The 15,855-nt window shown below is 40.2% G+C and overlaps 1 protein-coding gene across 7 annotated transcripts in view; it reads left to right on the plus strand.

The window, feature by feature from the left end:
* LOC145348976 (mitogen-activated protein kinase kinase kinase kinase 4) overlaps nt 1-15,855 on the plus strand; it is a 315,280-nt gene that overhangs the window by 121,750 nt on the left and 177,675 nt on the right. For all 7 annotated transcript variants that reach the window (XM_080197144.1, XM_080197146.1, XM_080197149.1 and 4 more), the window contains exon 3: nt 7,771-7,827. In XM_080197144.1, coding sequence (XP_080053270.1) covers nt 7,771-7,827 — 57 coding nt within the window. The remainder of the gene's footprint in view (nt 1-7,770; nt 7,828-15,855) is intronic.

A 15,855-nucleotide genomic window follows, 5' to 3' on the forward strand; every position in this document is an offset into this window, starting at 1 on the left:
TATTGCTGTTTGTTGATACCATCCTCACTGTTTGCAATATCTCCAAGTTTGGTATCATTGGAAAATGTTGATATTATATTCTGTACGCAATATCCAGATCATTTCATGTCTTTTAAAAAAAAGTAGTGGTCCTAGCACAGACCCTTAGTGAACGTCAGTGCTTACCATCCTTCAGTCTGAAAAATGACCATTTACCATGACACACTTTTTTTGTCTATAAGCCAAATTTTTTTTACATCTGAGCCGAAACTGATATTTCTGTTCCTTGAACATCAACTTTTGTTAATCAACCTTTCATCTGGTACTTAGTCTATATGGATTTTAAGAAATAATTTGACAACATGCATTATGCTCCCTTTATCAACCTTATCTGTTATGAAATTGGTTAGATTAATTGCATAAATAGCTTAACTTATTTTGAAGTTATGAGGATTCACAATTTTACTTTGCTTTAGTTTTAGTGGAGACAGTCTTTCCAGTAAAGAGTGCTGAGGACAATCTTCTGCAGCATATTATTTTGTGTTGTCATTCATGGTTACAAGCAATGAGAGTAGGGCTATTGGAAATATTAACTGAAGTACAACAGGTTGGAGCAATGGAGAGAATGCTTTGGCCTGATTATCTTCCTATGGTTTTTGCAACATGTTTTGTATGTTCTAATGGTAGCTTTTCCATGGTGTACCTTCTGTGACTGAGCTCAGCCTTTAGGCCACCAATAGCACTGAGTGTAATTGGCCTTTTCATTTTTTTCTCTTTTCTACTTCGGTTGCTTTGGAAAGACTAATGATCTCCACAGTTTAGATGGAAAATTTGCAGCATTCACTGCTTGGGGATAGTGTGCTAAAATCCTGGTGCATTTGATCTTGAAGTTTTCTGGGAAAGTTGAGCTTTTTTTAAAAAAAAAGCCGGTTATCTATTATTGCTATTCTCATAATTATAAATTCCTTGGGATTAAAATAATAGCATAAATGGTCATTTGGTAGTCTTTAAAAATTGCTGAAAGCTTTTCATCTTGCACTCATTAGGGCACTTTGCAAGAGTGCCAGTATAAGGGAAAAACAACATTTATACTAGGGAGAGAGTGCTATTGTTTGGCAAGTGGACTCTGTTAAAGGTGTTGCCATGGAGGATGGCCTAGGTGATGCTGACTTGTACTAACCCAAGGAATTTATAATTATGATAATTAATTTCAGCCCAAGGAATTTATAATTGAGAATTGCAGTAATAGAAACTGCCAAAAATTGTTTGAAATTTTAAAGCAGGCAGGTTGGCCCTGATTGATCAAGGCACTGCCTGGGGGAATGAATCAGCAACTGGCTGTCACTTATTTTGTTTAGCTAAAACAGGTGCTAATGTGTGGAGATGTTCTTTGTCTGCGAAGAGCAGGGTCATGTGTATGAGTTTGTGAAACTTCCAGTATGCGCAAACACTTCAAACTGCGAGCCCAACTGACCATCTTAAATTGGTTGTCAGTGTAAATTTTAGCACACTGAGGACTGTTTAGCAAATGTTGCCTAATGCAGAATCATATCTAATGTTGGACACGGTTTTGAGTTTTGCAAGCATCTATCACAAACAATGGAAGGGACATGCTGTTTGATATCTTTGGACACGACCTACATTACCTGCATCGCCCTGGCACTGACATTCATATGCTATGTTACTCATTTGTGTGATTGGCAAAACATCTTTTCGGCTTGATGGCAGCATTGTGTTGGTGACAAACATGACTTGTGGTGCTACTGCATAGTGAAACAGTTTGCTCAAAGTTTTAAGACATCTTGTCCTTCTAGGATAATCTGAGGTAGACTGGTTATGTTTCAGGGCCTAAAGTGACAACCTTCGGCCCATTCATGTGTTTGCACGATATGCAGCAAAAAATGATCTGATAGGGTAGATGTTATCCTGCAGGATGCCTTTGATGCACCCTATTTCAGCATCTAGCTTACATGGTGAGCAAATGGTTTGGGCCCTATTTACAAGGCTTCTGATAAAAACCCGCAGCATGTGGAACTACAAAAATCCTAAATTGGCAGTAATTACTCTAGGCAACTTTTTTTTGCAACTTCATCAGTGTGCCAGTTTGTTTGATAGGCCAAATAAATTCCTTGTTTTTTTTGTTAAATTAAAACAAAATGTAAAAAATTAATTAGCAAAAGATCAATTTTGAATAAAATTGATTTATGAAAATCAACACAGGTGCAGTTAATGTATTGCAAATATAAAGGTGAACACTAACTTGTTTGCAACGATGGGAGTATCATCTGGAGGTTACACAAAGTATTGCAATGCATCTAATTTTAACTGCTGAATTATCTCACTTTTCTTTAATTTTCAGTACTCAACATTGTAACTATAACTGAATATAATTGAGCTGAAAATAAAGGCTGTTATGCATTTGTATGCAGTCAATTTCTGGACGTTAGAAGTTATGGTTGTGACTATAAATATCTGCATATCTGGTTGAGATTGGACTAAGTTTACCTGCAACCAGCATTTGCTAGTGTTTTTAACTGTATTTTATTGTTACTATGCAGTAGCATCACGAGCCATGTTCGCCACTAGCACAATGCTGCTGTCAAGCCAAAAAGACGTTTTTGCCTATCACATGAGTAATGTGGTATATGAATCTGTGCCAGGGTGATGTCAGGTATGCAGGCCATGAGTCCCAAAGATGGCAAATCATATCAAACAGCATGTCTCTTCCACTGTTCATAATACGTCTTGCCAAATTCAAACCATATAAAATACTAATAAATGTTCAATTTCAGTATTACCATGTGCAGGTTTGTGTACATACAACTTCGTGCAAGTATATACCAAAACATTCACTTTCAGTGGAAACGGGGCACTTGTATCAAAAATCTCAGTTATGCAAGTATTTGTTGGTGAACTGGAGATTTGTCTAAACAAGACAGTTACTTGGAGTGATTGCTAATCCCAACATAAACAAGATGTTGATGAGCAGAAGCATGGGCTATCTGGGGAAAATAATACTTGAGCTGAACTGGAGGAATGTTCAATTTGTTTTGTTCACCAAAATTATATCCGTTCTCAATTACCCTTTGATGCTGAACAGGAAATGAGAATCTGTCTCTAGGTGTGTCGTAATGCTAGAAGTTGAGATAATTCTGCACTATTTCCTCTGCTTTGCTGTGCAAATTTTCAAAAAATTGCTGCCTTAGTGATGCAATGGATACATTTATAGCCAGTTAGCTCAGTTGGCTGGATGGCTGGTTTGTGATGCAAAGCAACCCCAATAGGATGGGTTCACTTTCTGCATCAGCTGAGATTACTTATGAAAGCCCACTTTCTCGTCCCCTTGCGTGAGGTGTGGTGATCTTCAGGTTAAATAACTAGCTTACAGTCACCTGGGACTATGATACCCTACCTTTTACCTCCCATGCAATGACATTGAGCAGAAAGACAGGTTGTTGACCTTTGCTGAGATAGTCAACCTCAATTTGGGCACCAATGATGTGAAAAATTTAAATGCTTAAACCTGTTACTGTTCATTTTTCCTGGATCCCAGATTTAAAATCGGGCCTGTCAAACCTGTAATTTGTTCTATTGGTTGGGAGAAGTAATAGAGCAGATTTTTTTAAAGAGAAATTAGTTTAGCCCTGAGGATCTGGCCACCTCCAATTTGATCTGAAATCTGTGTTTGGTGCCTTCGGATAATGGCGCAGACTAAGGGCATGAACCATACCCTGTGTCCTCTACTCCAGTCTGTAAGCTAATTCAGAATCTGCCTTCTCCATCTCTAATAATATTGCTGGGGTTTAATTGACCATTAGAACTGTGGACTTTTTAAATTCTAAAATACACAAACTGCTTTGCCATTTAAAAAGCTCTGCTTTTTGGTATTATAGTGTGGCGATGCTTCGCTGAGATAATTGTTACCTTTTTAAATGTGTAGTAATTTTTAATTATGTAGCAATTCAGGAGTTCAGTCATTTTTAAATTGCTGAAGAGCATCCAATTGTTCTGTTATAATCAGTCTTTTATCAGTGTGAACCAGTGATAGATTCAACTGTTTTAAAAGAGATCTTGAGAGTCTATACTAAAGAGGAGCATGAAGATTTTCACAAAGTACCTGACACATGCTTTGTTCATGCTTCTTCAGTGTCCATTGGTAAAATTGTTCTGTGAGGTAATTTTGCTATCTGTGACTAGAAACATCATTGACTCTGACGACCTTGTCAGTGCCAGATTGCTTGCTCAATAAGTTTGAGAATTAACTAGAGTCTTTTCCAGTTCAAATTTGAAAATATCAAAAGCACCTAAGTATTCCTTACCGTTGACTCTGACCCCATTCTCTTTCTACAACTAGTAGCTCAGTGTGTCTCAATTTCATGTTTATTTCCAAGCGTGCTTTCTCCTTTCCTATCACTATCAAAACTAGTACTTCCCTTGCCTCCAGACTCAACTTTCCCCAAAGCTGCTGTCATTTACCTCCCATATTCCTCCCTATATGGCTTGGTTGCATGCATTCTGTCCCATATTTAAACCCCATTTATCTGCACCGCCTCCCCTAAATCTTTCAGTCTTGTTGCAAATCAACTTCAAAGTTGTCGTCCGCAAATGCTCTTTTAATGCCACCCCACTCTCTTTTTACAACCTGTTCCAGCTGTGCTGTTTTATTTGTCATACTTGGCCTTCATCACTCCACAATCAGTGGTAGGACCTTCAGCTGTTGCAGCCTACTTTCTGGAACTGCCTCTTTTCAGAACCTGCCTCCACTTCAGCTGCTATTTTCCTCAAAATATATAATTTAAATCTTGCACCCCTTGAACAGAAATTCCTTGCTATTTTTTCCCACCTCAAGAGCAGGCAGGGCTAAATAGAGTACCAAGGTAGTGGCAACATGCGTGTTGCCACTGGTATTTTACTGGACAGTTTGCCTGACTGTTTTTGGGGTTATTCAGGCCCTTTACAAGACCAATTAATGCCTTCCTGTGGCAGCAGTTTCCTCCCAATGGAGGCCACTCCATGATATTTTCCTTGATCCACACACATCTCCTTAAGGCATGGCCACCTTGCCTGAATGAAACACCCTTTCAGCTCTTCATTTGAATCCGTGGCTCCTCGGTGTTTGGGGGCTATGTATAGTCCCGGCAATTGCCACCACTCCCAGTGATGCTGCTGGAACTATAGATGCTAGCCATTTTGATTGGCTGACAGGACTTCTTCCCAGCTGGAGGCGGAAGTCATGACCCAACAACTTTAAAATAGTAATAAGAACCTGGCCAAGTCAAGGTGGGCTTACCCTTGACTTTAACTCTTGGGGTGGGGCTACTACTTGTGTGCAGATTTCCCCACAATGCGATCAACACTGCTCCTTCAGTACTTCAATAAATTAATTTGACAGACCAAAGGATTGTAAGAACCACAGTATATGAGCCACAAGGAAGTAATGCCATTTTTTTGATCCCTTAATTGTATTTGCTTATGGTTTAGAGCAATACGTTACAGCAGTTAGAAGCAAACAGCGTTAATCACGTTTGTGTCATCACAACTGAAATTTTTTGTCTACCTTTGTTTTCGATTCCTGGTTAATGTTGTGCCAGTTTTATTGAAGGGACACATGTAACACTTTCAGATTTGAGTGGTTTTTCATGGACTGCCCATCAGTATGGAATTTAGGCACAAATAAGTAGTCTTAATAAATAGTCACTGAAAAATTTGCCAATAGCATTTCAATTTAATGTCCAGTAATTCTTCTGCTGGCATAGAGAACTGTGTTTGGGTAGAAGTCAGTTCCATCACCCTAGATGAAACCAGCTTGGTCAGCAGAAGGTCCAGAAGTCCAATGCTGTTTTTATTGTGTCTGTGTGCTGCCTGTCTCTAGAGGACCAAAGCAGGGATCTGTACTTTTCATGGAGATGTGAAATTCATCTGTTTAGTTTTATTATGTTGACAACAAGGGTTCTGCACACCTGCTGTTGACACAAAGAGCCATATGACTGTGCTCCAAACTCTGCATTGTCCCTACCAACCTCTGTTGGGAGGAGTCTTTTGCACTTGGGCAAATATTGTTGAAGGCAAATGGCTTTTTCTCATAGATATTCAGAGCAGGAAATCTGTGAAATTTTGGTTCTGTGAATCTTGAATTTATTTTTTGAAAATTCAGATTCATGGTAAAAATGTTACCTTTTCTGAGATATTTAATATTTAAAAATATTATAGAACAAAGTTGGGATTGATACGTACGCACATTTTAGTCACAATATTTGTTATAGAATGAATTTGTAACTGCTGTAATTTCCCTCTTTTCAAAATGAAAATAATTTCATTGTACTTAGTTGCTGAATGGAATAAAGTTTTGCATCAGCACAGTTTAAAAAGCTATATTTTGACTGTGGACAGTGGGCATTTTTGAAATATGAAAATGTTCTGATTTGGTTAGAAATATCTAAATGAAAATTATGATCCAATGGAGTGTAGAAAATACAAAGGCAATCTGTCAATCATTATATTGGATTGGACATAGTTTCTGCCAAGTTTATTTAGAACTAAGATAAACAATTTGTGCAAGTCAAATTGGTGGTACAGTTTTCCATCCTAAGTTAAACTGGTTTTAGATGGGCGTATGATATAAGAATAGGTCAAGCGGTATAAGTTTGCATTGTGTTCAAGAGGATTGGCACATGGAGGGCGAGGAGATTAAAATAGCATTAAAATATCTATAAATCTCTAAAAGTTGCCTTTGATTAAATACTATGTACCATCTAGAATGTCCTGGAGTAGAATAGAGTGACACTCAATACAACTTGCTGTGGTCCTATCAGAGATGATTGGTAAAATTCTGTTTGTACCAGCTACTTAAAAGTTATATCATGTAGATTTGTGGGAGTGGACATGCAGCTGTGCTGGGAAGAGCAGGTGGGAGATGGTCAAGGTTTCGTTAGTGAGGACATCAAAGATGGAAGTGAGGGTGTGGTGGAGAAATTAGTCATAACTTGTTATCTAAAGGGCCAAAGGCCAGGGATGCAGTTGTTTGTTTTAAAATTCATTTATTGGATGTGAGCGTCGCTCATCCCCAATTGTGAGTTAGGGAATGCATTAGTTTATGATTCAGAGTTTTTTTTAAAACCCCGGGATGAATGTGGAAGGAAGTGTGGTTGAGAAGGGGTGAGAGATTTGAGGGTGTCAAGTAAATGGTTGGTGTTTGCCTTTTTAATTGAATCTGCAGGACATGGTGTGATTCAGGAGATGGCTATAGAGGGGAGGGCTATAGAAGCTAAGGAAGCAAACAATTAGGGAAGAAAGGGAGATATGTTGGGGAGAAATCTGGGCTACGGTATCATATTCAAAATTATTAATTCATAGTTGTTAAAATGCATGTGTGCCAATTGTATCAAAGAAATGTGAATATCTGCATCCATTTATATGTTTGGATTATTGTTGGACAGTTACCAGTGCCAGGTGGTCAGAATAATTTAATATTATTTGTAGAAATATGAATTTAAGCTTCAAGAAAGGCAGGCAAAAGACTTCTTGGATAAACTTGAAAAAAAATGGAAATTCTTAATTTTAACACGTTTTGACAAACTTGGTCATTTTGGCACAGTGCCCTATTTGAGGAGAAAAAACATTTGCATGCAACAGAATAGATCTCAAACTGGTTGCTGAGTGTCAACAATGAACACATCTACAGTGTGTCTTGCTGTTTCATTTTATATAGAGCATGTCTTTGAAATTTCAATGTTAGATATCTTAGTAAATTTTCTCTTTACTATATTCTAATACCTTTACTTTCTTTTGTAGGGTCGCCATGTCAAAACAGGTCAACTTGCAGCCATTAAAGTTATGGATGTCACAGAGGTGAGCCAACAGCATTTCTATATAATTCCAATCCCTGCATTACACACGAGTTATTTAGCTTGCCTCTGCTTAGGTAACTCACAATATAAAACTATATACTCGCATGAAAATGTTGTCTAAAATGTTGACTTAATATCCTTTGTTTAACCTAGCCACGTCTGCTGTAGGTTTGACAAAAAATACAAATTAGGCAATATTAATATTTTAAGTTTATTTAATAAGTGTCACACGTAATCTTACATTAACACTGCAATGAAGTTACTGTGAAAATCCCCTAGTTGCCACTCTCCACTACCTGTTTACATACGTTGAGAGAGAATTTAGCATGGCCAATACACCTAACCACATCTTTTGGACTGTGGGAGGAAACCGGAGCAATGGGAGGAATCCCATATGGACACAGACGTGCAGACTCCACCTAGACAGTGACCCAAGCTGGGAATCGAACCCAGATTCCTGGCACTGAGAGGCAGCAGTGCTAACCACTTAGGGTGTCCTATGCATTTAGGTTTGTATTATATTCCACATAGTATGATGATTGTGTTTACTTTAATAAATTTGGACAAAATAAGCTTCAAAGTTTTTATCCTGCAGTGATATGAAAAGGTTCTATAATATGCTTGAAGTGTTGAAGGCATTGTCTCCTTTTTCTGCAATAAGAAAGTTATGATTTTGGTCAAGACCATCAACTATTTTTCAATCATATAGTTCTTAAATTCTGTTTTCCTCCTGAAGAATTTCAGCTCTTCTTCTCTTGGGGTTTACCTTGATCCCCAGCTGACAGCAGTGTAAAACCAACCGGAGTTACATGGATATGTTTTTCACCAAAAATTGCACAAGCCTGCAGACCCTCCTCAATTCTGCTTATGACAGTCTGGATGGCATAAATCTGCCAATATTATAATGAAGCCACAGAAACTATATATTTGCACATTCTCAGCTCCTGGATCTAGCCACCATCATCTTCAGCCTGCCTGTACAGCACCACTGGAATCATTATCTGAGCTTCGTTGAGTCTGTCTTCTTTTGTATGGTTTCAAACTGTTTCAGTCTCCCAGAAGTTTTGGTTTACAACCTTAGTTTCCATAGAAATTGGGATGGTCAGTTTCTCTCATCAATTAGGGTCTGTCTCAAAAACATACATATTTTTGAAGCCATGGATTCCATCACAGCAAGAAATTAACAAAAATGTCTGTTACTAGCACCATTTTTGATATTTGCATCCCCCTATTTTTTTCTGTCCGTATGCTGAATGAATTTTGTCATGTGAACCAATATCAGGATAATATGTGAACACATGTCACCAAAAGAAACAAAAAAAAAGTATATACTCGTAAAAAGTTATCAAAGGCATGGAAGTCGAAGAAGAAAAATGCCATATCCAGCCAGACACAGTCTCATGCTGGTCCCCAAATTGCTAGATTTACAGAATTCAAATTTGAATTTGCTACGGTGACATTTGAACTCAAGACCTGTAGGTTTAAGTTCAGTACATAACCATAATATTGCCATATATGAGAGAGACATTTGTTAGTTTTTATATTGCAGCTTGTATTTTAATAATTTGACAGAAGAAAAGTTGAATAGGTGGCAATGGCTTAAGATACAACAAGGACCTTTTGTTTCAATTTGACAAGCTCAAAATAGAAAGAGCTAAATAGGTTTGCCTTTATAATTGACAGATGATGTGGAAAAGGCAACTTTTTTTTAGTTTATTATTAGGTGTTACCTTTATTCAAAACTGATATGAATAGTGAGGAAAATAGTCGAATAATTCCTTCACATCAAACAAAATCAAATGGAGGTAAAGTATCTCTGAATTTGAGAGAGGTTGACTCTTGTGAACTGGAAGGTGAAAGCCAGAGAGAGACACTGTCCCGGTAAGTTAAATGAATATTGTGAAACATGTCTACAAACCCATGCCCTGATTTTTTTTTTGCCCCACCCCACCCACCACCTGTCAGAAGCCTTGCCCGCCCCTGCCTCCAACATGCACATATGTACCACACACTTTGATATCGAGTCCCTGCCCCCTTGGAAGTGCCAACCTGGCAACACTACTGAGGTGCCACTGCCAGGGTGGCATGGGATAGAGCCAGGGCACAGGCCAGTCTTGTACCTGACCACCTGGAGGCTCCAAAGGTCTCCAAGCCGTCCCTGGCATGGTCCTATGGTGGCTGCTAGAAGGTCCTCATTGAAAACTCCTAGGAAGGTAATCTGAGTTGTGCCGGCTTCCTGGATGGCTGTAAACAACCTCCGGTACAGGTGTTCTGTTCTGGCATAAGATGTTGAAAAAGACCCACTATCATTTTTTTAAAAAAAGCAGTCAGACTGTGCTTGGGCGGCACGGTAGCACAGTGGTTGGCACGGCTGCTTCACAGCTCCAGGGACCTGGGTTTGATTCCTGGCTTGGGTCACTGTCTGTGTGGAGTTTGCACGTTCTCCTCTTGTCTGTGTGGGTTTTCTCCGGGTGCTCCGGTTTCCTCCCACTGTCCAAAGATGTGTGAGTTAGGTTGATTGGCCATGCTAAAATTGCCCCTTAGTGTCCTGAGATGCGTAAGTTAGAAGGATTAGTGGGTAAAATATGTAGGGATATGGGGGTAGGACTTGATGGGCCGAATGGCCTCTTTCTGTACTGTAGGCTTTCTATTTCTATTTCTACCTAATCTTTCTAGGAAGGTTTTCAGAACCAAGAGAGAGGTTATTTAAAAACGATGTTAGCAGAGCAACTGCTGATTCAAGTTGGCACTTCGGACCAAAGCAAAAGCCTATTTAAAAAAAAGCTCAAAAGAGGAAGCACTTCATATTTAATCAACCGTGAAGAGAAATGAAAACAAGCAAAGCTACTGCCTACTGTGAAATAGCCTGGACCTGTCAGTCAAGAGGCTTGTAAAATTAGAGTGTGAAATGGAATGTAAACCATCCAGTTTAAGGCTTTTGGGCTTCTTAGCATGGCCAGGGGAATGAAATTAAATTTGAAATCAGCACTTCAAATATTTCCACCTCATCAGAGGAAGACTTTCACCTTCATCTGACATCTGTGAACTTGACATGCTGGGAAATGCATCATAGGGTCTCAAGGGTACTGAGGGAAGACCTGTCACACAAATCCCAGCCATTGGAAAAGATCCCTGATCTGATGTGCTCCAGCCCAGAGCCACCCCCTCTCCCCTGGTCTCCACGTCCCTTGAAGGGTTATCCTTAGCACCCTGGGGGTGAGTGTTAAGAGTGGTCTCTGGTGGCCCCAGAGACCCCCTCCACCCACCTCTGTTTTTTCCCTTTTGCCTCCCTTGTGCATATTCTTGCAGCAAATCGTATGGAAAATGGCTAACCATTTGGGTCATTGTATTTGTGCTGGTTCTTTGAAAAGCAACTTGGGTTGTCCCACTGTCCCATGTTTTCCCAATTAGTCCTGCAAGATTTTTTTTCCTGCCCAGAGCTTATCCCAGATTTCCTTTTGAAAGCCTTGATTTGTGTCTGCTACTACCATGCTCGAGGGTATTCCAAATCCTAACCACTCTGTGTAAAAGGTATTTCCCCATATTGCGGTTTAATTTTTTTGCCAAGCACCTTAAATTGATGTTAAAAACAGAAAACACTGGAAATACTCAGTCTGTCAGCATCTGTGAAAGGTCACAGACCTGAAAAGCTAACTCTGTTTCCCTGTCCACCAAAGCTGCCAGATGTGCTGTGTTTCCAGCCTTTTATATTTTTAGTTCTGATTTCCAGTGTCTGCAGTGTTTTGCTTTTAACCTTAAAGTGGCGTCCTCTGGTTCTTGACTCTTTGGCCATTGGGAACGGTTTCTCTCCAACTATCAAGATCCCTCATGATTTTGAACATCTCTATCAAGTCTCCTGTTCTGCCTTTTAAGGAGAATAATCCAGCTTCTCCAATGTAACCCCCATGACTAAAGTCCCTCATCCCTCAAACCATTTTAATAAATCTGAGATATCCTATATGCAATATGGTAGACATGGTTGACTGTTATGGTACTTGTTTAATTCTGTGTTTTTGTGAACTAATTTTATATTTCAGTTAATTTTATAATCTTATGTACTTGTCAGTTAAGCAGTCAGAATGCACAGTGGTGATTAAGAAATTGAGGATGGTCTGTGGAGAGTAAAGCTTTGTGTTATTAACATGCATGCAAAGTCTGAACCATGTCTTTGAAGGATGTTACAACGGAGTAATGTGTAGATAAGGGAATAATGGCTAAAGGGACATGGGGCTAGAATAATATAATGTGGAATATACATGGAAAAACATGACTAGCAGGAAAGGGCTTGATGGTGGGAGTTGTGAACAGAGCTGGATGTATTGCCTCAATCTTTTTGAGGTAAAGAAATCCATCAGAATATTTTTGCGCTATTATATTGATCCCTAAATTATTCACTTTTAGATTTACTTTGTACTGTGCATGAAATTCTCCAATACATTGCAGAAGATTTTAATCAACAATAAGTGGAAGGTGTTAGTGAGCCCACAGTTTATGATGTATTTATTTGAAGTGTCAAAAGCTTTTTTTTATAAAACATGTTAATGCATGGGACCATTTGCTTAGGCATTTTCTTCTCCCTCCCGAGAACATCACCACCTCTCCTCTAAAGATCACCCTGACCCTACCTGTCTTTTTTCAATTTCTACAGCAACTCTGACCTCCCTTTCCTCTACAAGGCTCAGAAATGGCTTGTTTGCTGCCCAGCTGCATCTGGAGCTTTAAATATTGTCATCTAATCCTTTCAGTTTGATTTCTACACCATTTGTACCACCAAGGCAACCACGAATATATTCATATAACATCATAACTGCACAACATTCAAGACCATTTGTGAGTATGCAGATACTGAAGTAGTCCACATCCAAATTCAGCAAGACCAAGACAATATCCAGGCTTAGGCTGTCAGTTGGTAGTAACATTTGTGCCGCACAAGTGCCAGACAATGAGTATCTCCAACAAGAGGGACTCCAATCCCTACGACATTAAATGGCATTACCATTGCTGAATCTCCTACTATCAACATCCTGGGGATTACCATTGACTAGAAACTGAACTGGACTAGCCATTTAAATAAAGCAAGTCAAAGGCTGGGAATCCTGTGGTAAGGAATTCACCTCCTGACTCCGCAAATGCTGCCACCTGCACAAGTGAGGTGTGTAATGGAATATTCTCCACTTGCCTGGAAGAGTGCAGGTCCAACAGTATGCAAGAAGCTGAATGCCGTCCAGGACAAAGCAGTCTGCTTGATTGTTACCCCTTCCACAAACATTCAACATGCTGCCACTATAGTTACGAAAGCCTGCCAATACCTCTGCTTTCTCAGAAGATTAAGGAAATTTGGCATGTCAGCTATGACTCTCACCAGCTGTTACTGATGCACCATAGAAAGCGTTCTTTCTGGTTGTATCACAGCTTGGTATGACTCCTGCTCTGCCCAAGACCACAAGAAACTTCAAAGGGTCATGAATGAATCCCAGTCCATCACGCAAACCAGCCTCCCATCCACTGACTGTTTACACTTTCCCCGCCTCGGAAAAGCAGCCAGCATAATCAAGGACCCCAGACATACTCTCTTCCACCTTCCCCCGTCAGGAAAAAGATATGAAAGTCAGAGATCATGTACCAACTGACTCAAAAACAGCTTCTTCTCTGCTGCCATCATTCTTTTCAATGGATCTAACTCGCACTAAGTTGATCTTTCTCTATACCCTAGCTATGACTGTAACACTACATTCTGCACTTTCGCCTTTCCTTCGCTGAATGGTATGCTTTTCACTGTGTACTAATACATGTGACAATAAATCAAAATCATCCCTCCACCACCTATGCACACTGGCAGCAGTCTGTACCATTTACAAGATACACTGCAGGAACTCACCAAGGTGCCTTAGGCACTACCTTTCAAACTCGCGAGTGCTACCATCCAGAAGTACAAGAGCAGCAGGTACCTGGGAATGCCACCACCTGGAGGTTCCCCTCTAAGTCACTCACCATCTTGATTTGGAAATATATTGCTGTTCATTCACTGTTGCTATGTTGAAATCCTGGAGTTCCCTCCCTAACAGCATTGTGGGTGCACCTACACCTCCAGGACTGTAGTGATTCAAAAAGGCAGTTTGCCACCATCCTCTGAAGGGCAGCAAGGGTTGGGCAATTAATGCTGGCCTAGCCAATGACACCCTCATCCCATCAATTAATTCGTAAACTCAGCAGATCAGGCAGAATCTGTGGAGAGAAAAACTGTGAATGTTTCGGAAGGCCACCAACCTGAAATATGTATCCTAATTTTGCCAACCCTTTGGGGATGAGCTAGGAGGTTGGAAGACTGACGAAGTTGTGCAGGAAGGTGTGAGGTTCCCAAAGTCCTCTTGTCGCCATGCCACTTTGCCCCTGTCAGGGACATCTGCTGACATATGGATTGACTGCCAGGCAAATATTGATGGCTTCCCAATGGGTTTTGGCTCATGGAAAGGCCCCCTGGTATCACTGGCCACTCTTGTGGCAGTAGTGCTACCTGTCCTGAGCCACCTTCTACTATCCCACTGTGTGAAACATGTTTTATGTGGTTCCACTCTTACTTGGCCCAATACTGTCAGCACATCTCCAGTTATGTTTTCTCTGCAACATCACCTTTAGATCCCCGCGATACTATCATTGATACCATCTCCTGATCACCTTCATGTCATCCTCTGATGAGATTACGTCTGTTTTGATACATGTGCTGATAATACCCAGCTCTACATCTCCGCCACGTTTGAAGACAGTCTCTTGTGCTGTCAGATAACCTGTCTAATGTTACATTATGATAAATCAAAAATTATTTTAATGAATTGTTGGGAAGACTGAAACCGATGTTTTGGTCCTACCATAAACTTGGGTTCCTCACTACAAACTATTATCCCCTTCCCCTGGCTACATGGTTAGCCTGAACCAAGTTACTTGAAACTTTGACATCCATTTGAACACAGAGCTGAGCTTCCACATCTCTATTGTTGCCATCAAGAAGACACTAATTCCATTTTTGCCACATCACCTACCCCTTGCCCACAGCTGCTGAGACCCATGTCAGTATTTGTTCATTTAAACCTAATTACACCAGTACACTTTTTAATGGTTTCCCATGATCTGTTCTTTATACATGTTCAAAACTCAGCTGCTTATGTCCAACAAAGTCCTGTTCACCTATTAACTATAGCCTTACTTTGCTCTAGCTCTTTGTCCTTCAGTATATTAAACTGCTGCAATTGTTTTGAAATTTCTCCTCTGCCTCTCCCTGCTCTACCTCTACAACCATCTCCATTACAACAGAAACAGGTGCAGAAGGCCATTTAAATTCTTGACCCATTCACTAAAGTCAAAGCTGAACTTTTCATGTCAGTTCTACTTTCCCACCTTATCTCGATATTCTTGATTCCCTTTGTGCCTAAAAATCTATTGAACTCAGTCTTGAATATACTCATTAAGTAGCCACAGCACTGGGTAGAGAATTCCCAAAAGATTCAGCACGTTCTGAGTGAAGAAATCTCACACAGCTCAGTCCTGAATGACCATCTCATCCTGAGAATATGGCCCTTGGATCTGGACTCTCCAGCTGGGGGAAATCTGCCTCTTACCACCTACCCTATCAAGCCCTAAAGAATTTTAAGAACATAAGAACATAAGAACATAAGAAATAGGAGCAGGAGTAGGCCATCTGGCCCTTCGAGCCTGCCCCGCCATTCAATAAGATCATGGCTGATCTGTCGTGGCTCAGTTCCACTTTCCCGCCCTCTCCCCATAACCCTTAATCCCCTCTCTTATCAAAAACCCATCAACCCGCTTCTTAAAAATATTTAGCGAGGCAGCCTCCACCACTTCAACGGGCAGAGAATTCCAGAGATTCACCACCCTTTGAGTGAAGAAGTTCCTCCTCAACTCCGTTCTGAACCGCCCCCCCTTTATCTTGAGGCTGTGCCCCCTAGTCCTACTGTCTTTTTTGAGCGGGAAGAGTCTTTCCACCTCTATCCTATCCATCCCATTCATCATCTTA

Source organism: Carcharhinus amblyrhynchos, chromosome 10 (genome assembly GCF_965287045.1).
Source record: "Carcharhinus amblyrhynchos chromosome 10, sCarAmb.v2.hapA, whole genome shotgun sequence".
Lineage (NCBI taxonomy): Eukaryota > Metazoa > Chordata > Chondrichthyes > Carcharhiniformes > Carcharhinidae > Carcharhinus > Carcharhinus amblyrhynchos.